Source organism: Protopterus annectens, chromosome 9.part0 (assembly GCF_019279795.1).
Source record: "Protopterus annectens isolate FY-2018-M chromosome 9.part0, PAN1.0, whole genome shotgun sequence".
Classification (NCBI taxonomy): Eukaryota; Metazoa; Chordata; order Ceratodontiformes; family Protopteridae; genus Protopterus; species Protopterus annectens.
The window spans coordinates 861698498-861721671 of record NC_056743.1 but is presented as its reverse complement, the minus strand read 5'-3'; the positions used below and the strand labels follow the sequence as shown (position 1 = coordinate 861721671).

Sequence of the window (23174 nt, the reverse complement as noted above, 5' to 3'; positions counted from 1 at the left end):
TGTCTCTCTAAAACGGAAGCTTTTTGGGCTAAAGGTTGATCTGTCAACAGCTGACAGACCTAACAGTGACACTTCTGTTTTCCAGGAGGGGTTTTGTTACCATCAGGTTCAAGACCCCCTTTTATAACTAACTCAAAAAGTCACCCAGCATTGGCTCATAGGTAAATACCCTGCAATCAGTCTGCTGATATTGGATGTCTAGCCAACAACCAGATGGTGACCACGAGTGAGAATCAAACCCTGTACCTTCTGTCCATGAGGTAAACACCCCAACCATTATGCCAACCCAATGGGAAAAAGTTGCACATTTAAGGAGTATTTCAGCCACTCACCAAGTCTTCAAAGGATCAAATTAATCTTATTTTATTATAAATGCCTCCCTTCAAGTATGCACCCTTAAGCCTGGGTGCTATGTTGCCTTTTGCAGCAATCCCTCCTGAACAAGTTAAGCAATACAGGAGAAATAAAAATATATAAATAACAGACTTGTTCTTACCTGTCAGACACTCCTTTAAGGTCCTGAAAGTGAAAAAGTAAAGCGCACAGTTAGCCAATGCATTTTTACTCTCCACAACTCAACTAATACTCTAAAGGACTCCATCCAACTACTTAACAGTTGCCCTATGCTGCTACTTTTGTTTTTTTTTTTTTGTTTTTTTTTTGTTAAAGTGTTTTTATTGCTGTTTAATGAACTATACTGCTGTATTCTATCATTGTTAACCTTTTCTCATCATATTTACTTTGTATTCCTATGAGATAATCTGTAATGTATATGTGCAATGTATACTATGTATTTGTATTTTTCTGGAGGTTTTCTCCCCAGGACTCCATTCAAAATGGTCTCTTTGTGGCCCAATGGACTATCATGGCAAACAAACTGCAAATAACTAAATAAATAAATAAATGTTACATGGATAGAAAGGCAAGAAAATATTTTAAGTGCTCTAAGGAGGAGTTTGGCATACTTCAAAACTATGAAACAAACCACCAAAATATCTGGTTTCATTTACCAAAACATGTTTTAAAACCACCAAAATATCTGATTTCATTTACCAAAACATGTTTTCTTACTTTGAATTACAACCTCCACTGACAGATATGTCAATACTCACCATGGCAACTGTCCTTTAAAAGCATAGTGGAAGAGAAGTAACCACCACTGCAGCATGTCTTCTTGGTGATCAGCCCATAAGAAAAGTAACTGCATAGATCTCTTGCATCTTACCTCAAGTAACTTGGCCTCTGCACTGATTAACAGATGGAATCACAAGTAATAAAAATAAATAAATAAATAAATTGTTCCCAAGCAGTCAGGACACAGAGAACCCTAAAGGCCAGAAGAAAGATCTTGAAACACCTTGATCCAAAGGAAACCCTCAGCTCCTTCAACCATTCTTCAACCAATAGTGTCTGGTGAAGGCAGAAATTGATGACTAAAAGGTTTCTGCACAAATCCAGAATAGATACCTTCTTGGACCAAATGATGGTGGATTGGCCCTCAAATGCACTCACTAAGGGACGGCTAGTCATCAGATGACAAAAATATAAAAAATTACTTAGCAATCCATTTAGATTAGGACTACTTGGCCACAGTCAGGTCATCCTTACCCAGTTTCCACAAAATGTGAATAGATGATCCATCTAGAAGAACTCCTACATCTTTTTCAGGCAAAATGGGAGCTGGTGATCCATAGCAAACTTACAAAGAGACTCCTTCCACATGAATTTGAGTCCCACAAAAAACAAAGAGGGTTGCATGGACTGCTTTCCAGACAGCAGTAAAATCACTTTTTTGTAGAAAACAGGGTTCAGTCTAAAGAAAACCGATTCTTGTGAAAGGCCAAGCAAGTTTACCAGAAAACATGGATTTCTAATTCTGGGATCCTAGGAGCAAAAGTTAACCACTTAAAACATCTTCCCCAAAGGAAGCTTCAAATCTGCAATTTTGGAAAGAAAATGGATTGGCAAGTTTGTCAAATAAGAAGTCCAAATCTCATGAAAAAGATTTTTCATTGGTTAGTGAAGATGCAAAACCCACTTAAGGAACTGCTTGATTAACTTGTACAGGCTACTGTCATCCATAAGATTATGGTACACCAAGACCTAACCCTTTACTGTAGTGTGACTCGGATCCAAGTCAAAAAGGTGTCTCAAATAGATAAGAATCACCTATAAACTCGCCAGATTAGGAAAGGAACAGCACCTTTCCACCCATATGACAGAAACTCTTTAATTTGGCAGATAACATCTGCCTCATGGAAGATGTTTTAGCAGTTTCAGTTACTTCCACAACACCAATTTCTTTTGCCATAAAGGTTTGATGAGGACAAGCTTTGATCTTTCTTCCCTAACTCTGACTAACAGATACAGAATCAGAGGAAAAGGTATACACTGATTTCCCTCAGCATAGGAAAGGGAGGGTAATCCTTGCAAATGTTCATGTACTCTGCAAAAGCAAGCAGAACTAGAAGAAAACCAAATTCTATTTAGTGACAAACTGGTCAGTTTCTGGAATATCTCACCTTAGAAAGGCCTTCACCAAACAGGTCTTTTTATACTCAATTCCATGACTGAACTGAAACGTTGACCTGAATGTCTGATATTATATCACTTCCCCAAGATGTGAATGGCAGTGATGAACCCCCTACCCCACAAACCAGTCGGTGACCCACTGCCCAGCTTGCAGCGTCTCTCTGCACAGTGTTTTTACTTACAAAGGTCCTTTTGTCTGACTGAAGAAGAGGAGGTTTGGGTCTCAACTCCATTTCTGGTAATCAAAGTGTCTGAAGCACCAGGTGTAAGTGCACCACCCTCTGCCATGAGCTCCACTTGTTGTTTTCCAGAACAGCCACAACTGGGCTCCTATACAAATAAAAAAATGACCACTCAATATCAGTAATGGACTTAGCAACAAGAAAAGGAAACCAGGAAGAGAAACAGAGGGATGAATCTACCTCTCTAGGCCCCAGTAAGACATGAGGACAAGATCTGTGAGAGCACAATGATTTACATCCAGTGAGATCACACCATTTAATGATACTTATCCTGAGGAGGACCCATAAATACACAAAGGAGGTGATTGTCATAAGACCCAAAAAGTTAAAAAAAAAAAAAAAAAAAACTATGAATCTCAACTAATCTATGCCTCCTCAAGGCACCAAAGCCAAAACCCACTGAGCCCTCTATATGAGCAGGAAATGTTAGCAATGAAAAGTATCCAGCTTCTTCACATGAATGGAATCCACTGGAAGGATCCATTGGGAACTTCACCTTGTTTATATGGAATGTAAAAGCCTGCAGCCAGGCCCAGACCCATGAAACAACTACTATTAGCAAGGCCCTTAAATGATCCACCAATTACAAGTTATCCTACTAGCAGACCATTCGCCTGAAGGGTCTCTATCCTCATGGGCAGAACCTTGGTGAACACTCGAAGCAGACAATAGGCCAAAATGCAGCACCCTCAATGGAAAATGATGCAAGATGAAAGAATCTCCTGTGAAATTTCTAAATAATGTGGCAGCATACTTTGATCATGTCCTGTGACATTTTGTAGAACCTCCTGTGGAAGCAAGGGCTTGACTCCTTGAAAGCTGATCACCCAGAATTTTGTGTGCCAGATGAAATCATATGTATGCAAAACAGGATAGAACCTATTCAATTTTATTTAGGATGAGGAAGAGATAGGAATGAAATTCCTTCCCTCTTTCCAGAGGAAAACAGGATCAGGGTCCACTAACAGGCTCAGAGGGGCCGATTCAGGAGCTTCTTAGAGAATGCTCTCCTAAGGAGGGCTCTTGCTGGGGGAAAAAGTAAGAGCTCAAGGACATAGTTGTTTGATATCATATTCTGAACCAATCCATCCGTGACAATGGCTCAGTAAGCTAGATCAAACTCCCAGAACCACCCTTCTATGTGCTGTCTTATGAAACAGGATTGCTGTAACCCACCAGAATGCATGTTTGACAGGAAGTGGAACAAAGGGTGAGAAGGCTACTTAATGCTTGGTTATACCTTTATGTAAGAATGCCTCCATTTCTTGGGATGCTAGTTTGGTCTGAGGAAAAAGCAGATGCCAAAGAATCTAATTGAAATCCTCTTCAGTGTGATCATCGCCTGTTTCCTTTTTTTCTAAATCCTTCAATCATATACAAAGACTCCTCCACAAACATAACCTCTTCCCAGATGGGGGTGTCCAGAATACCATTCCTCAGGTTGGGAGTCCATGCCAAGTCATTTGGCACAGCCACGTACCAGATGCTACTTTCCTAGCTGCAGAGCTGTCACAGAGCTATACTGGGGTATATGAAATCCCAGACAGGAAGCTACAATAACAGTTATCCTTACAAAACCACTGAACCAAGAATCAGGGAGCTCTGTCAGCTATTTCATAAGCTGGATAGCCATAAAGGACTGTAAATGAGAGACATGACACAAAACTTAAGGACTCAAATGCTCAGAATAATAAAGGGAAAACAATTGCCCAATATGAACACAGCCTTAGAATCTTTACCTAGTGAAAGGGCAGAAATATGCTGTGATCTCTGGAACCTATCCTTGGCCGAACAGATCATACAGGAAACCTTTCTAGAATGGTTAGAAATGGTGGCACTCCACTTCTTCAAGGGTTTACAGAGGGAATGTGCCTTCCCTGGAGCTGAAGAACCAGAATCTGAGTATTTTGAGTAACTGTAGGTGCAACACCTCTCCTGCTTCTTTCCTTTTCATGAGTTAACAGTGGGCATGAGGTCAATCCCTTGCTAAGGAAGATACAGCTCACAGGCAGCAAAGAGTGGAGAGGTCATCAAGATGGCAGACTTTGATGATGGAGGCTTTAGCAAATGTCTGACCTCCTGCTCCCTTACCTTTCTGTAATGTTTGACTTCTGCCTGGGATCATCCTTTCCTCCACAACCTTTCTGCCTAGACAAAAATAACAGCCTCTCATCTCCTTTGTCTGGTAGCCAAACTGAAACATTGCCACTTGTGGAAAGTGGCACTCCTGAGTGTTATGTTCCTTCCCCAGGCAGTGCTAGCAACAATGTTGCAGGTCTTCCCTGGTGAGCTGCTGTCCAAAGGAAAATTTTAAAGATAAATCAGATGCTAGGAGTAAGGTCTGAATTGTGCATGAGTCAAAAAAGGAAATGTAAGGTGGGGGCCACTGCACTATCCTCCAATGGCTGGCATGTGATGTCATGGCTGACAGAAATGGAAGCTAATAAATGAAAGAAATATGTCAAGAAGATGGTCCTTAAGAAGATGCAGCCAGCTGCTATACACTACACCACCAATGGATACTCTTTTTAATCACAGTCTAAGCACCGGCTTCATCCCAGCTGAATGGAAAACAGCTGCCGTTATCCCCTTGCACAAGGGTGGTGCTTCCACTGACCCTGGGAAATACAGACCTATTAGTCTGACACTCCTTATCTGCGAGGCCATGGAATGAATCATCATGGACCTTATCAACAAAGATACAAGTAATCTCCAAACACTTGACCCTACTTCGTTTGGATTTGTCAGAGGGAGATCATGTCTGTTAAACCTGGTAGACTTCTTTGAGACAGTCACCATAGCCCTGGGCAAGGGGAAAACTGTGCATACAGCCCACTTGGACTTGGACAAGGCTTTTGACACTATCCTCCACTCAGGCATTATTCATAAACTCACCAGCTAGGAATCAATCCTTATATAGTTAGGTGGGTCGCTAACTGGCTTGCCGATAGAACCTATACAGTCAAAATAGGTGAATCCATCTCCAACAGCAGACCCATAACCAGTGGTGTTCCACAGGGATCAGTCCTGGAACCTCTGCCGTTCGGAATCTATTTCTCCAAATTACAAGCAAAAACTAAAGGTCTGTGGCTGACAAAGTTTTCTGATGACTGCAAACTGGGAGCAGTCATAGAATCCACAAATGATATCAACTTCCTACAACAGAGCCTTACTCAAACAAATGATTGGTGCCAAAGTCACAGCCTTAAATGCAATGCAAAAAAAGTATCATCATCCCTTTCTGTAACACTGATGTTCCTGCTAACTACCACATCAATAGAAACACCGTAAGCATGCACTCAGGGGTGAGAGACCTGGTCACACAGGTTGATAGCAACCCTACCTTTAATCACCATGTCTCCACAGTGGTAAGAAAGGCATTATATATTGCTCATCTCGTAAGTAAGGGCATTGCCTGCAGAAAAAAAAGAATTTATAACCTCCCTGTACTCTTCCCTCATCAGGTCAATAATTCAGTACAATGCCACTTTTGGTATGTACCTTTACAGGCACCTGCAACAACTGGAGACCACAAAAGTACCTCACAAGGAGAATTCAAGGTATTCAGCATCAGTCCATCAGCTGAAATCACTGTCACTTTACTCCATTTCATACAGACTACTCAGAGGCAATCTCTGCCTTGCATACAAGGCAATCTCTGACTCTGCTTTACTGGAAATGCTGCATATCCGTAAGTCAAATGGCTCATGGGTTACTCACTCTAAAGACCTTAACCTGGTATGTGACATTAAATAGAACTGCTGGAGGGACAGATTTGTCCCCCAGAGGTACTGCAATTGTGGAACAGACTCCCAATTCATGTCAAGCAGAGCACCTCTTTGGCAATCTTCAAGGACAATCTGGACGATTGGATGTGTAACCATAAATTCACCCTGGGGTGGGGGGTCCACCTGTCTCTCTCTTGGACAGGGGCCATAGGTGCTGATTGTGGAAACAAGGACAGAACTTGGCTAGGCTTGTAAGGGCCCTAGGGCCATTAGCCTAGTAACTTCCTATGATCCTAACTGATGAGTCTGATATGCAAAGCTATGGAACACATCATCATGGACCTAATAAACAAGGATATAGGTAATCTCCAAACTCTTGATCCCACACAGTTTGGTTTTGTGAAGGGTAGATCATGCCTGCTCAACATGGTCGACTTCTTTGAGTCAGTCACCAGAGCTGCGGATGAAGGCAAGGTGGTTCATACAGCCTACCTTGATCTGGCCAAGGCCATTGATTCCACTCCACACTCAGGAATCATAGAAAACTTCACTAAGCTAGATACCAAGCCCTACATCACTAGGTAGGTTGCAAACTGGCTCACAGAAAGAACTTACAGTGTGAAAGTAGCTGACTCCAAGTCAGACTGCCAACCAGTCACAAGTGGAGTCCCACAGGGTTCGGTCCTGGGTCCTATCCTGTTTGATATTTACTTCTCTGAAGTCCAGGCCAACACAAAGGGACTCTGGCTGACAAAGTTTGCAGATGATTGCAAGTTGGGAGCTATTAACTCCCCAAGTGATGCCGACATTTACAGAAAGGCCTCAATAAGACAAACGACTGATGTCAGAACCATGCCCTTAAGCTCAATGCCAAAAAATGTGTTGTCATCCACCTTAGGAAAAACTCAGTTCCCTTGAATTACCATACTGATGGTAGTCCACTGAATACAGAAGGCGTTATAAAAGATATGGAAACACAGGTTGACAGCAACCTCTCTTTTGACCACCACATTGCCACTGTGATCAGAAAGTCCTTCTATGTGGCACATCTCATTACTAAGGGTTTTGCATCCAGGAAGAAAGAGGTCATTGCCTCCCTCTACTCTTCCCTCATTAGGCAAATCATAGAGTACAATGCCCCATTTGGCATGTACCTCACTAGACACCTGCAACAATGCAGAGGCTGCAAAAGTACCTCACAAAGAGGATCCTAGGCCTTAAACACATGTCCTATATGGACAGACTCAAAAAACTCCCAACTATTCTCTGTCTCATATCTCCTACTTAGAGGCGATCTCTGCTTGACTTACAAAGCCATGTCTGACCCAGCTCTGTTAGAAATGTTACATCTAAAGAAATCCCAATCCCTCCGCACCACATGCTCCGAGACCTCAACCTCATTACCACAATCAACAGAACATGCTGGAGGGACAGGTTCATAACCCAGCAACTGCCCCATGCTATGGAATAGACTTCCCAATACATGTCAAGCAGAGCACCTCACTGGCCCTCTTCAAGAGAAATCTTGAAGAGTGGATGGGAAATAGAAATTTACCCCGGGGATCACTCCAGTGGCTCAACTCGACAGAGGCACTAGGAACTAAAGTTGGGTGGCACGATGCCAGGGTAATCTATGGGCTAGGCTTGAAAATGCTCCAGGGCCATTAGCCTAGTACACAACTATGAACCTATGATCCTGTGTACACCATTGATGTATGATCTGTGAAGTCTTTAACAACAAGGAAGAACTGGAATCCAAAATCTGTATTCATACCACAATTTTGAATAACACTCTTGACAACACCAGCATATACCTGAATTGGTTCTATTTTTACTACTGAGTTACAGCGACACAGAGATAAGAATTAAAGGTAATGTAGGGTAGGAGTTCATGCATCAGCAGTAGTGAGGAATGTGCCCTTCACAGAAAAAAAGGCATCACACTTTCTTTCCATACTATTCACACTACTGGTCACAGAACTATTTGGATTACAGTTCTGAGATTTGTACCAACCTAACAGAGCCAGAAGGAACCTACATCAGTAACAAAAACTAAGATAAACATACACTATCAAACATATTTTTTTTAATGTTGTACATTTATTAGCCAGGTAAGCCCACTGACACGTGCCCCTTTTCAGGGGTGACACGGGAACACCGTCTGGCAAGTCACACAGTAGACAAATTGAGGTGAAAGAAATCAACCCCTGTACCTTTCACTACAGGAAGCAGCTCATGAACAACTCAGAGCCTTAATACTCTGTTCTAACTTACAGCAATGCAGATCATCTTTTATGTTGCAATCTTCTAGAACCTCTGCTCTGTATGCTTGTAAGCTAAAGTTTTCACTAGGCCTCCAACGAAAAGTGGCTCTGCCCGGACAAACAAATATAATAACTAATGACAAAGACAACAAGTGTGACTCATAATGTAAGAATTAGAAACTTTCACTGCTTTTCTACTAACTCTGCTCAACCTTACTGCCACTCAGTGACACTAAAGGGCTGCTTTCTTTTTAGTACTGATGATTTAATGCTTTAAAACAGAAGCACATTCTTGACTAGGGTCCTCATGTCCCTAAAATTCGCAGTCACTAGTAACATTACCTTTAAAAAGGAAATCTCATCCCGAGAGTCCAGCAAGGCCTGCAGCTTCTCCACCTCTTGCTGTACTAAATGAAGCTCTTCTTTGAATTTCCGGAGATTTTCCCTTATTGGCTGCAGAGCCCTTTCTTCCTGCTCCTTCACCTCCCAAATCAGCTGTTGCTCCTTCTCAGTGAGAAACTGATGCAGCTTTGAGAACTTTAACTGAATGTGTTGAATGAGATGAACCGATTTGCTCTGAGAAGAGAGAAGCAAGAATGAGGAGTCCAAAAGGAGACATTTCAGGACATTCCAAAGCTGGTGAGTAATGAAGTACAAGTAATGTTTTACAGTATTCAGATTACTTTTTTAATAGAATGGTCATAGTTAACAATTACTAGCAGAAAAATGTAAAGTAAATGGTCAAATTTTTTTGCAAGTAATAATTTACCTGTAATGGATAAAATGATAAGGGTTATTCTACCAATCTGATCTTAGTTCTGCACTTCACAGTGGGTCACTCCTTCTGCTTTAACAGAAATTACATTATTTTATTTACTTGCAGTTTTAGAAAAATGCATCAGCTGGACATGTTTCAAAATAGCTACTTTATCCAAAAAATCAAGACAATTCTACACAAATGTTGCTTACAATTAATCATCAACAATTAACACACAATGGAGACAAAATGATACATAACAGATCCTGCTTGTTTTACAGAGATATCATGGTCAACTTACATTTTGTATATCGGTGGTATAACTGTGGTGTATAATTGCACCCTACCCCCGTAAAGACTGGTTCTTAATGTTTTCTTCTGGACTGTGACTTACCCTGGTCTGCGGCATTTTATGCTACTTCCACTGCATACACAAGATATTTACTTTATTAAGTTTGGGTATGGCTCTCTTGGATGCCACTGGAAGTTTTTGTTTACATTAGACCTTTCAAGCTTGCTATCCAAGGACCACGGTGACAGGAATAGGTCAGCTTAATGTATAGCTGTGTTTTATACCGCAAATAACTATAGAATGCTCAGTATTTCTTAATGTATCATAGACAGGTACATTTTATCTACTTTAATTCACCTTTCTTAATTTAAATCACACATACTAGTAAATATATTAAAGCCTTCAACCCAGTCTTCTGTCTATAATTTGTGCTGCCTTACTGTCTCCTAGATCTTCTACTCTGCAACGTAGTACAGAAGTTTATTTCTGTTTAAAAGGTCTAAACATGCTATATATGACAGACGTGCTTGTCACACAGTCTAGTTGTTCAATACTAAACTTGCATCGTAAATACTGATATTATACATAGTACCTTACAGTCATAAGGAAGCAGGTTGTGACTGATAAAGGTCATCAGACCAGTTCACTCACCTAGTAAACAAAATGTAACAAATAAAAATTAATAAAACTCTGCTAACCTGCTTGTCTGTAAAATTTTATTTCAATAATGTATTCCTTTAAAAAATCAATTTTTCAAAATAAAATAAAACATGCTATACAATGGGAAAGTTTTCTGCAGAATGCATTCAAATGTTTCACAATTTCTTCCTTTATTTTTCTCTGACACTGTCCATTATTGGTCAGACCCCCAAAAAAAACAACAAAAAACAAAACATACCTCAACACTTCTAATGGTCTCTTCCTGGCTGCACTTGGCTTGATTGAACATGTCTCTCTTCTCCTCCAAAAGGAATAATGAAGCCATCAGCCTGCCCTATAAGGAAGAGAAAAAAGCGGTAGGTCATAGTAACTTAAATTCAAAGGGCATTTATCCTCTCTATAAGCCTCTGTTCTTCACTTAATCATGTGAACAGAACAAACCTTTAATTTACCCAGCAGACAGCTATCCATTTTTCACAGCTACATTTCCAATATAGCCATTTTTGTCAGTCTAAACATACATTTTAGTCTAGTAAGCAAAAAAACTATTGTGGGGCAGCTGCTAAATTTTGATTTAAACTTTTTGGGAGGGTAGGGTGGCATCCTTTAGTGCTAACATAACTTATCAAAATAATCCATCTTTCATCACTGCAGCTGAAGACACTCTTGTAATTTCTGTTTCTACATTATCCTGTCCTTATCCCCTGTAACAGTGTTCACCTACTTTGTCCACCGCTTACTTCTGTCCACAGGAATTATGGGCATCACAACCTTACACCAACCTCTAATTCCCTAACCTCAGTGAAGAGGGTGACATCTCTCCACTTTTCAGGTTAACATAGTGTATCTTTGCACTCCTCTGTTCTTTGCCACTCCAGCTTGGACACACTCACAGACACTAATTCCTCCATTTAGTACTGAGCATGTCTAGTATCTCCCTATCTTTCTTGCTAGAGAAATTTCATAAGAGTGAATTCCATACAGATGCTGGCTTATGAAAAACTTCAGGATCTGTCCATACATGCACTTCAGATTTTCAGCCACCCAAAATGTCTGTTTTACCATTTCCTTGAACCATGTCTCACATTCCTTCAGCTGTGGACCTCTCACTTCCTGAAAAGCTGAAATCACATGACTAGGGCATTGTGCCATCTTAGGAGCCAACTACTTTCAGAGCCATAATAACTAATCTCTGGAAAATACCATACACGAGGGTCCCAGCAATCCCAGCTCCACCTAGACTCTGCGCTACATTTCAAGCCTCAGACACTGGCTGATTTCTACAGCAAACTTCCCAAACCTTTGCCCCTAGTGAATGCTGCATAGTAGTCCTACCCCACAATGAAGACAATTCCTGATGTATGCAACTCAATGATCAAAGTATTCTATTCCGTCCTGGGATCCAGATGACCCAAAGCAATATGACTAACAGGACAAGCAGTGTAAGCTTTCCAATAAGCCAACTAGTGTCAGGCTGCAACAGGTCACTGCAATGCTTTAGGACTCCAGGCCTCAAGTTGTTGCTGCAACTTATTGATACAATACCCACCAAAAGAGATTTCCAATAAATCTCGGCAATTTCTGAAGTACATTCCTACCTTGCTGCTTTATAAATTGATTGGTGCATGTGCTATCAACCAGGTTTATTCCAACATGTGTAGTGTAGAATGTGTACCTCATGTTCTCAGCACTAAACATCCAGAGGGCCATATACCCAAGCTGGACTCCAATTCTGTTTTTCAAAATAACCTCTGCAATCACTCCCCCTCCCAATCCGTGTCCTACATCAGATTACAAATGTTTTCACCCAGTGCTTCTATTAGAAAACACCTTTGTGTCATCTAGTCAGTCCTAGTGATACTAAGGTTTCTTAAGTGAACCCATCATTAAGAAAGTTCTTATTCCAAACGGTGTTAAGTAATGCATGCTGATCCCAAGAGCTCTGCAGTCCAAGTGACCTGAACAATGGATCCTGACTACAGATTCCACTGCTCAATGTTGTTCATTCAGTGTATCCACTCCCCAAACCTCTCTATACCAAATACCCTATGCAAAATAGACTGACCTTAAACCTGAGCATTTTCTGTGACCTTTACAGTGCAAAGTCACATGAAATGTTGTGGTTTAAATTCAAAAAAGATAGGAAGGGAACACGTGAAGTTAGCTAATATGACTGGAACAAGTAAAGGCTTGTAAACATAGAGCTGGATTACTTCAAGTTAAAGGACAGATTTATCATCTTTTCTGAAAAGAAACTGTATGCTATGAAGTGACTGCTCAGTACTTCCAAGTAAGCACTGCATTTAAGGAAGCATTTTTCTGACTTTCTTTTTGTAGCTCAGACATTTAAACCAGAATTTATTTACTGAAAACAAATTACTCATGCTATATCTACTGTAGTCAGTCGATACTTATAGAAATATGTTAAAACTGCAATGTTTACTGAACACTGATACTTATTTTTATTTTACTGGTTATATGTAATTTGCCTATCCTTGGCCCATATTGTGACTGAAAAGGGTTCAAAAACAAATAAAAAAAGAACAAAAACAAACTCTGACCCCCACCAACCTAACCTATCAAGTGACTTCAGTTCAGCTTGATCCCAAAACCAAACAAGTCCTTGGGATGTGAAATACAGCATGAGCCCAGGCCTCTCAATGCCTTTAAGCTCCCGGTTTTGCTTTTGCTATTTTTTTTTTTTTTTTTAATACTTTTACTGAGCTCTGTCTGAGGTACTGCTGTTCAGAGACTATATGATGTAATGTAGTCCTATCTCGCCACATTCTTAACTGACGGGTTCGACTCGGCCGCTATTTACTAGCTCGAAGTCTCTGATTGGCTGGGCTAGCCCTAGTATCCCAAGATGCACCACACCCAAACCCCCAAATCTCGTTTGCCACTCATAGAGTACAGATGTGGTCTCGAGCTTGGCTGTGGCTAAATACCTTATTTAAACTATTTTTCTTACGTTTATTCTGTCTATTTTTCTGTCAAAAGCTGTTCTTACAGATACGTTCAGTGTATCCTGTGAGTTGCGACTATTTTTAGTCAGTTTTTTGTTTTTGTGGATTCCTTGTGTTTATGGTGGGCTAGGCCCGTTTAAATTAGAGGGCCTTAGCCTCTCCTGTGTCTGTTACACCTGTAGGGGCATTTTGAGTTAGCGCCCCTTCCTTTATTTAGTTCGTTTGTCTGTAGAAACCTTGTTTTTCAAGGGCTAGGCCCGTTTAAGTTAGAGGGCCTTAGCCCTCCCCCTTGTCTGTTAAGTCTGTTGGGAATTCAAGTTAGAGTCCCTCCCCCGGCCTTCCTTACCTTGTGTGTGTGTTTTATTGTATTGCCATGTCAGGCAAAGATCAGAAAGAGCATAAGCCTTCTGGCTTCAAAAAGTTCACCAAATGTTTTTATAAGATGTCCTTAACGGACGGCCATGACATCTGTGTGTATTGTTTGGGCGCTATTAATTTGCAAGAATCTTGTAGTGTGTGTCACTCTTTTAGCTCTAGAGTCTTGCAAGAGAGGAAAAATAAATTGATTCTCAGGGGCCTTGTCAAACCCGCCTTTGAAGAAGCTTTGGAGTCTTCTTCCTCTAGTGGGAAGTCTAAGTCTAAACCAAAAAAGAGATCTCCGGCTCCGTCTGGTTCATCGGAGAAAATAATGAAGATTGCTCCACCTTCCTCGGCTCCATTGGCTTCGGAGCCGAAGGAAGGGATTTCTGTGTCTGAGTCTACCTCCTCGGCTCCATTGCTATCGGCGCCGCAGGAGGTTTCTATGACACTGGAGCCGGCTTCAGCTCCGATCCTCTTGGAACCGATTCGGAGCCTTTCTCCTAGCCTAACCTTGGATGCTCTGGGTAAGAGATCTCGACCACCTTCTGTGTCCTCCAAGTCTTCCAGGTTGTCTGATTCAGATGTGGACAGGGTGGTGCAGAGGCTCCTTCAGGCGCCGGTATTAGTCAGGTTATTTTCCGCTCCAGCCCAGTCGGCTGCGGAGCCTTCCCTCTTGTCAGTTCCGACTATTCCTCCTCCGAGCACTCCAGTGTCGTCGGAGCCAGGGTGTTCTGCGTCGAGTGGAGTCCTGGGGTCGGCTCCAATACCTCCGTTAAGCCTATCGGCTCCGACCTCGGCTCCAACCTGTTCGATTCCATATTCTGGTTTTGGCACTCTGGTTTCCTCGGTCGGACCCGAGGGGGATACATTGGGGCTTCATCCCTCGGCTCCGAGTCTCCCTCTTGGTGCCTCGGCTAGGGGAACCCCTTCTCCGATTGTGGCTTCGGAGACGGGTCGATCCTCGGATTCCGGTGGACCCGCATTCGAGGCCATGAGGAGCGCACTGGCCAGGTCTTCAGTGACTTCACTCGAATCAGCCACTCCTTCCCTCAGCACTGCGGCTGGAGCCTCTGACGCCCCCTTATCAGTGGAGAGCGGGGCTCGAAGGCCTGAGGATACTTCCATGCGTGGTCCCCAGCCTTCTGAGAGCCCTTCAGATTCCTCTCCTGAGGAGCCTCCCAGAAAGAAGTCGTGCAAGAGGAAGCACGTTGACTCCCCAAATGAGCCCATCACTTCTGATACCGACCTCGATGACGCAGAGGGGTCCCCTATGTCGCCCTCCGATATTCTGGAGATTTTAAGGCAGAGAGGTGACTGGCCTTCTAAATCCCCATCTGAAGACGAGTCGGTCCTCCTCAAAGCCTTCGGAGCCCGACCTTCCGCCTCCTGGGTTTCTCCGCCCTTCGACGAATTGTTAGACCTTATTTGTCGAAGGGTGTGGGAACACCCTGACTCCGTGGAACTTGTGCCCAGCCGCCCAAACAAGTTTCTGTCGGCACCCCCGGAGAAAGAGTTCCTAACTAAAGGAGTTCCTGTAGATGCCATGGTGGTGGCGTCTGCCACTCAGCAAGAAGTTGCAGAAGCTTCTGCTTCCATTCATCCTCCTAACAAGGAGTCCAGGAGTATGGATCGGTATGGGAAGCGTACCCTGTCTTCAGCGACCTTTACTTTGCGGTCGTTGAACTATCTTTGCCACTTCACTAGACTCCAAAGAGATCTCCTTAAGGAATTGGGAGATACCCTGTCGGGTAACTTGCCTGAGGTGCTGAATCAGACTGTAAACGCCCAGCTGTCTACCCTTTCCTCTATTGTCAATTCGTCCATGAGGCTCATATCCTATGCAGCCGAAGGGGCGGGTAGGGCAGCTAGCTCAGGCGTAGCCCTCAGGAGGCAAGCCTGGATGCACCTGTGTCACTTCGCGGAAGCCTTCAAGTCTTCCTTCACAGACGCCCCCTTTGATGGGTCCTCCCTCTTTGGACCCAAAGTGAAAGACACTCTCACCAGATGTGAGCAGGAGGGTAAGACTTTGTCTGCCGTAGGGACCCATTTCTTGCCTCCCTCTAGGCCTTATCCCAAGGCACGGAGGGGAGGCAAGATGGGTTTCAGGAAATCTTAGAAGTCTTTCCCCGTTGATCATGGTGACCCCCCCCCTCCAGGGGCAGAGGAGGGGGGAATTACTCTGGAAGGCGCCGCCCTAGAGACGGAGGAGGCCCCCGCAACTTAGCAGACCGTGAATCGTTTTGTGGATCCTCCTACCAATGTCCCTGAGGGACTGCCCGACTGTGCTACTCCGGAGCCAGTCGGGGGCCATTTTTCGAGGCATCCTCAAGCCTGGGAAAGTATCACTCAGGATCAATGGGTGCACTGAATAATTACCGGAGGTTACACCATTCCCTTTCTTACACTCCCTCCCCTATCCAGAAAAATCCCAGATGTTCCACCCAGTCAAAGGGATCAAGCAGCGCTAGAGGTTTCGAAGCTGCTGGAGTCATCCAACCAGTCCCCTCAGACCAGATCGGATCAGGAACTTACTCAAGATTATTTTTGGTACCAAAAAGGACAGGGGACCCGAGGCCCATTCTGGACCTCAGCCGTTTAAACCGATTTGTACTGAAGTCCAAGTTCCGAATGGTCACTCTTCAGTTTATTTTCCCCTTATTGGAAAAAGGAGTATGGATGTGCTCCATTGATCTCAAGGATGCCTATTACCACATCAAGATAAACAAGGCATCCAGGAGTCACCTACACTTCCGGCTAGGAGCCAGTCACTACCAGTTTCGTGCTCTGCCTTTTGGTCTCACCACAGCCCCCAGGGTGTTTACCAAATGCTTAGCAGTGGTGACAGCTCACTTGAGACGTCAAGGATTCCAGGTTTTTCCTTATATGGACTGGCTTCTCACTGCCCCCTCCAGGCATCTACTTGTTCAAGCCAAGAGGGCTACCATCACATTGGGCCAATACCTAGGGATTACCTTCAACTGGGAAAAATCTGTGTTGCGGCCATCACAGCATGTTGCATTTATCGGCGCAGAGCTAGACTCCATCCAAATGAGAGCCTTTCTTCCAACAGAAAGAATCAAAGTGCTACAGGCTCAAGTGTTAGCCTTACTACCCCTCAAGAAAGTCCAAGTCAGACTTGCTCTTCAACTACTAGGGTCCATGGCGGCTACCATCATGCGAGTACCGCTAGCCAGGCTACATATGCGGATCCTCCAGTAGCTGGTCTCGGTCCAGTGGTCCTTTCAGGATTTTCCTCTGTCTTATCCCATTCTCATCACGGAACAATGCCGACAAGACCCACGTTGGTGGCTTCAGTCATCCAATCTAGACATAGGGAGACCTCTGACCCCCCTGTCTCCTACCGCCACGGTAACCACGGACGCTTCCCAGATAGGTTGGGGTGGCCATTATCTGGGCAGAACGGTCCAAGGCACATGGCAAGATCACGAGGTACATTTGCACATCAATGTCCTGGAAATGAGAACAGTGCTTCTAGCATTGCAAGTACTTCAGAGCTCTCTTCCCAAGGGGAAGATTGCTATTCTTTCCGACAGCAAGTCAGTCATGTGGTACCTAAACAAGCAGGGTGGAACCAGGTCCTATCCCCTTTGCAGAGAGGCCATGAGAGTGTGGAACTGGGCGGTGTCTTCCCAACGCTTTCTAGTAGCAACGCACATTCCGGGGAAGTCCAATGTGATAGCAGACAGGCTAAGCAGAGCTATTCTGATGCCTCACGAGTGGTCCTTGAACAACCGTGTTGCAACTCAGATCTTCTCCAGGTGGGGTCAACCTTGCTCCGACCTGTTTGCCAGCCCCCTCAATGCCAAGTGCAGCAGGTACTTCACTCTGATCCCCCCTGGGGGAGTCACCCAGGGACGCTCTAGTCCACGATTGGCCCCAGGTCTACTCTATGCCTTCCCTCCGTTCCCTCTATTATCAAGAGTGATTCAGAAGGCAACTTCCTTGGGAAGCAAGATGATTCTTATCGCACTATACTGGTCTCGTCAAGTTTGGTTCCCTTTTCTTCAGAAGTATACAGTGGATGGCCCTTGGACTCTGGAACCAGCACCAGACCTATTGACTCATCAGTCAGGTCAGTTCCATCCATCCCTATGAACCCTCAGGTTAACAGCTTGGCTGCTCCACTTCCATCCTTAGTTAGACTACATTCCTTTTCACCTGAAGTGTTGCATATTCTGTTGTCCTCCCACAAGTAGTCTACTAGAAACTATACTCTAGCAAATGGAAAAGATTTGCTATCTGGGCTGAAGCACACAATCTAGATCCCTTCACAGCCCCCTTGTCGGCGGTATTAGATTTTTTGGCTATGCTCTTCAAACAGGGTTCCGCTACCTCCACTATTAAGGTACAGCTGGCGGCCATTTCAAACTTTCACGTCTCACATGAGCCTTCCCTTATGGGCCATAAACTCCGTAAAGCCTTCCTGAAAGGAGCCTGGTTACTCCGTCCGCCATTGTCACAACCAGTTTTAGCTTGGGATTTAAGCTTGGTGCTTCAAACCTTAACTTCTACCCCCTTTGAACCGGCTGACACTTGTGAATTAAAATATTTGTCTTGGAAGACAGCTTTTCTGGTCGCCATTACTTCAGTCAAGAGGGTATCGGAGCTTCAGGCCCTTTCCATAAAGCCCCCTTATTTGGTCTTCCATAAGGATAGGGTTTCCTCGAGACTCAACCCCTCCTTCCTTCCTAAAGTATCTTCTACCCTTTGTCTTCACCAATCCATTGAGTTACCAGTTTTCTTTCCAAACTTTTCAAATGAAGCGGAATTCAAATTCCACCAGTTGGATATTCATAGACAACTAAGGTTTTATTTGCACAGGACACAACCCCACAGGAAATCGGATCAGTTGTTTGTGTCCTTTTCAGAGAACAAGAATGGTAGCCCTGTGACTAAAGGTATTATTGCTAAATGGATTAAGGACTGTATCTCCTTTATTTACGCATTAGCAGGCAGAGATTTACCTTTCCCAGTTAAGGCTCATTCTACCAGAGCTATGGCTGCATCAGTAGCTTATCATGCTAGGCTCCATCTGTGCTGCGGCCACCTGGTCCTCTCCGCACACCTTTGTTTCTCATTACAAGCTTGATGTGGTGTCTAGAGACCGGGCTTCCTTTGGTTCCACGGTGCTCAGGAGTGTTGTCAGTGAGCCTCCCAGAATTTAGGTGCTAGGGAAGCTGTCCCATCATTTAAGAATGTGGCAAGATAGGACCACATTACATCAATTAGTTATGTACTCACCATAACGTCAGATGTATGTGGTCCATCTCGCCTACATTCTTACGTACCCGCCCACCGTCCCCCGACCTGTTGGACTTGGAGGAGATTATGTTTTTAGACCTTTCTGAGGATGTTATTTTTTCTCTCTTCCTGCTTGTGTTATTTCTATGAGGTTGTGTATGTCACTCTGTTATATTGCTGGCAAACAAGATCTGGGGGGTTGGGTGTGGTGCATCTTGGGATACTAGGGCTAGCCCAGCCAGAGACTTCAAGCTAGTAAATAGCGGCCGAGTCGGAGCCGAACCAGTCAGTTAAGAATGTAGGCGAGATGGACTACATACATCTGACATTATGGTGAGTACATAACTAATTGTTAACCACTATGCTACTTAGCTTCTTGTCTTGCTTTATCTCCTAACCCATTCCCCCAGCCTAGTTCGAAAAACTGCTAGTCAGCAGCTATTCTGCAGTGCAAGACTCAAAAATGCTAAGAAAAGCTACTAGTTCTGTAAGCTTGTTCCTAAACAAGGGACTGCTTCTTCCTAGAACCGCTTTTGCAGCCCACTAGTGGCCTGTGCACCTTTACTGGAAGTACTGGTAACATGAAACGGTTTCATTGCTAAAATCTGATTAAGTCACTAGTAATGTGTTAGCTGGTATATTCACCTACAGGTGACCTACTGAAAATACACTGTTGACCCGACTGGTCGAACACCTGTTTGCAGAATGGCTAACGTTCCCATGGTCAGACTCACTGGCACTATGGAGCAGCAAGCTGCCCTCTCTCAGTGTTCACTTTAAGTACATGACAACAGATTTCCAAATGTCCTGTGAAAATGGGATCGGATTACAATGCCCAAAGAAAATTACATCTCATGCCTTATACTAGCTTTCCAAACCCAAGGAGCACAAAAAAATGTGAATTACGCATTCTGCTTTAAGAACTAAAGTAATGTCTTTCGGTTTTTCCCGGTTAAGGGTCCCCACAGCGGAACTCCGGTCCTCTAATGATTGGCAGTGGATTTTTACGGTGCCGAGTTTGCCAGCCCGACGCCCAAACTTCAAAGAAGACACGCCCATCCACGCTTGCCCTGCATGTGCGTCACTCGACCGCGGGGAGGACATGCAGACTCCGCACAGAAGGCGCTCCAGCCGGGAATCGAACGGGAGAGACCCTTGCTGTGAGGCAACAACGCTAACCGCTGCATTGTTTTTAAATGCCTTTGAATCATTAATGGCAGATAAATTATTATTAAAAAAAATTATTAAAATATAATAATTTATCTGCCATTAATGATTCAAAGGCATTTAAAAAAAACAAAAAAGAATGAGACATCACGTCATGTTAATCACAATTATATCCATGAACAGAAAATTAGGAGTCTGTCTTGATTCATCTTACAACAAATAATGGCTGCTACAACTAACTCTTGCTGATTTCCTTGTGATGACAGTGGAAATGGGTGTCATACACCCTAGCCTACCTTATGATTCTGCAGAGCGACTGGGATGGCCAACAGATTATGACCTTTATGTGTCCACTCCTTGACACAAGACCAACACAACAACTTCATATCAGTTTCACAAAAAAGTTCAAAAGGCTTTTCTTGATGGATCGTGCAATTTCGGTTTGTAATACAGTCAGGCTCTGGAAGAATAGGGGCAGAGGGGACAGCTGGAGTAGGGTCCGAGTCCAAGTTTAGTTCCCTCATCTTCTCTGCCAGATTCGAAAGTACTCGATTATCTTTAAAGTTTATCTTAGGGAAGATTCTTCGGCATTCAGGGCAAGATACGTTACAAGTTTGGCCCTTCCAGAAGTCAGTTATGCAGGCCCTACAAAAGTTGTGGCCGCAATCCAGCATTACGGGATCACAGAAAATGTCAATGCAGATCGAGCAAACCAGTTCCTCTGAGAAAGAAGCTGCAGCTGAAGCCATATTATGTCTTTACTATATCCCTCTGCCTGACAGCAAAACGAGGAACTAGAACAACACAAGTCTGTTTTCAGTTTCTGACTTTGTAATACCACGCCTCTGTTGATCACATGAGCTACTAGGCAACACTTAATGAAATTTAAAGCACCAGGCTGTGGAACACAGCTCTAGCAGAAGGAATTCTGTTAATGCACGCTTTAATGCTATCTTACTAGGAGCCGTATTGCCCTTTAAAAAGTATTTTGTTTCCTCTAAGGGTAGAAGTGATTTTCACTTACTGATTTTTCATAGCTTTGACAGTGCTTGAAAGTTTTCCCAACACTACGTTTCATTAGTACAAGTGAAGTTACTTTCAAACTAGGATGCTTTGCACGTGGTGATGTTATAAAAGAAATGGTGCTTATTATTCTGAAATGTATTTCTGCTGTTGAAACTAAACTCTGCTGATAACCATTTTAGACATGTCAAAGTTTTTTAAACAGCCAATAAAACTCAAAGCAAAAGCAAAATAATTTGAAATTACTTAGTGTGCACATCATACTGCTGGTGCAGTATATCTCCTTATTTCTGGCTACTTAATACGTTTTCTTTTTATCAGTTTAACATGGTAACATTAGGGTTGCCACCTTTTCAAATGGCCAAAGTGGGACATTTTCGGGGCAAACATGAGATTTTGCAGGCCGACACATACCCACGGTCAGTACAAAGGATAGAACTTAACTTTTTTGTCTACATAATAGCTTATTCTTGTAGCATTTTAGTTGCTTATTCTGTTTCTTATAACATTTAGTTATTTTAGATATAGAATAACTGTGTTATGCAACTATTACATACAATATAGGACATAATTATGTCCTACAATCTCAGGACATTTGCCATTTTTAATATTTTTTGTCAGGACACAACTGCCCAAAGAGGGACTGTCCCTCACAAAGTGGGACAGGCGGTAACCCTAGGTAACATCCACTTGACATAAATGTATATTATTTTCTAGGTTTAGACAGGAACATTTCTCAGATTATATACCTTGCACCATGATGCTTAACTATCTTATAAGGTCATCTCTGGTTTTAGGAACCAGGATGACCAATCCTTGACAATTTTTGTATTACTCTCAAAGACTGTAAAATTATTGTTCTTAAAATGTTTTGTAATACTCTGGAGAGTTTCTCCACAGGCCTTTGCTGAAAATGGGTTCCTATCCAGTCGGACTTTTCCAGTAATTAAATGTCAATAAATAAATATCTATCATATGAGAGGATGTTTATCTGCAAATAGAGATCCTTGATTCTGTGAATCCATCATGAAGCCCTTGAATGACTAAACCTGTTCATAGGTAGGTACTAGGCTATCGGCTCAAGGGCCTACGTAAGCCTTACCAGCAAGGTTCCATAGCTTACGCCACCCAAGAAAGTTATTTCCCTGTGCCACTGTGTTGATAAGAGTGACTGCAGGCACAAATCCTAGATCCTGTAGAAAAGGATGAAACTAATCAATGATTTGTCTTCCCTGCAGTGTTATATTCTAACCCATCTAACTGCACTACAGACAAGGTGCCACCAGAGACTGTGATGACATAGAGTGGATGAGGTGCTAGCTACTCTGTGCATGTGCTGAACAACTATGATGTCATAGTCTTTTAAGCCTCGGTGGTGCTGATGTCATAAGAGGAGCAGAGATAGGCAAGCTAATTATCAGGAAGAATGACATTCCATGTATCGCACCTATGGACATCTGTGGAATCATGTTTCTAACTGAAAAAGGAAAATAAAATGTGCTCAAGAGTCAAGAGCTACACAGCTGATTGTTTTTGGTACAATACCATTTCCAATGCCAATGTTTCGTATACATCTTCTAAGGAGAGAAGCATGCAATCTGTGTCACAGTTTAATGCCAGTTGAACTAGTAACAAATGAAAAAAGACATTAGTCATATGGTTAGGGACTTCTGCTTCTAACATGGGAACATACAAAGCATGATAGGAAAACTCAGAAATAATGTAAACAAATGCTATTTCTCAGAAGGAGGGATAGATACTTAGCACAGACTGCTAACAGAGCATGAATACTTATATAAGTGGACTATGTGACACAAATGACTAAATGCCAGGTAGCATAGAGGATGAAGGCAATGAGCTGCTTCCTGTGCCAAAGGTGCAGGCTTTGATTCTTTTCATTTAACCAGACAGTGCTCCTGGG

The 23174-nt window shown here is 43.1% G+C and overlaps 1 protein-coding gene across 2 annotated transcripts in view; it reads right to left on the bottom strand.

Moving 5' to 3' along the window:
- LOC122811615 (nuclear factor 7, brain-like) overlaps positions 1-21134 on the bottom strand; it is a 173571-nt gene extending 152437 nt beyond the window's left edge. Inside the window, exons 1-4 of one of the 2 annotated variants that reach the window (XM_044083579.1) lie at positions 20527-21126; positions 10714-10809; positions 9109-9342; positions 497-519 (exon numbers count right to left, since the gene is read on the bottom strand). In XM_044083579.1, coding sequence (XP_043939514.1) covers positions 497-519; positions 9109-9342; positions 10714-10809; positions 20527-20979 — 806 coding nt within the window. In that variant the 5' untranslated portion in view covers positions 20980-21126. Of the gene's footprint in view, positions 1-496; positions 520-9108; positions 9343-10713; positions 10810-20526 lie in introns of both variants that reach the window. The other variant, XM_044083582.1, reaches the window with a different exon arrangement.
- Positions 21135-23174: the final 2040 nt, after the last annotated feature.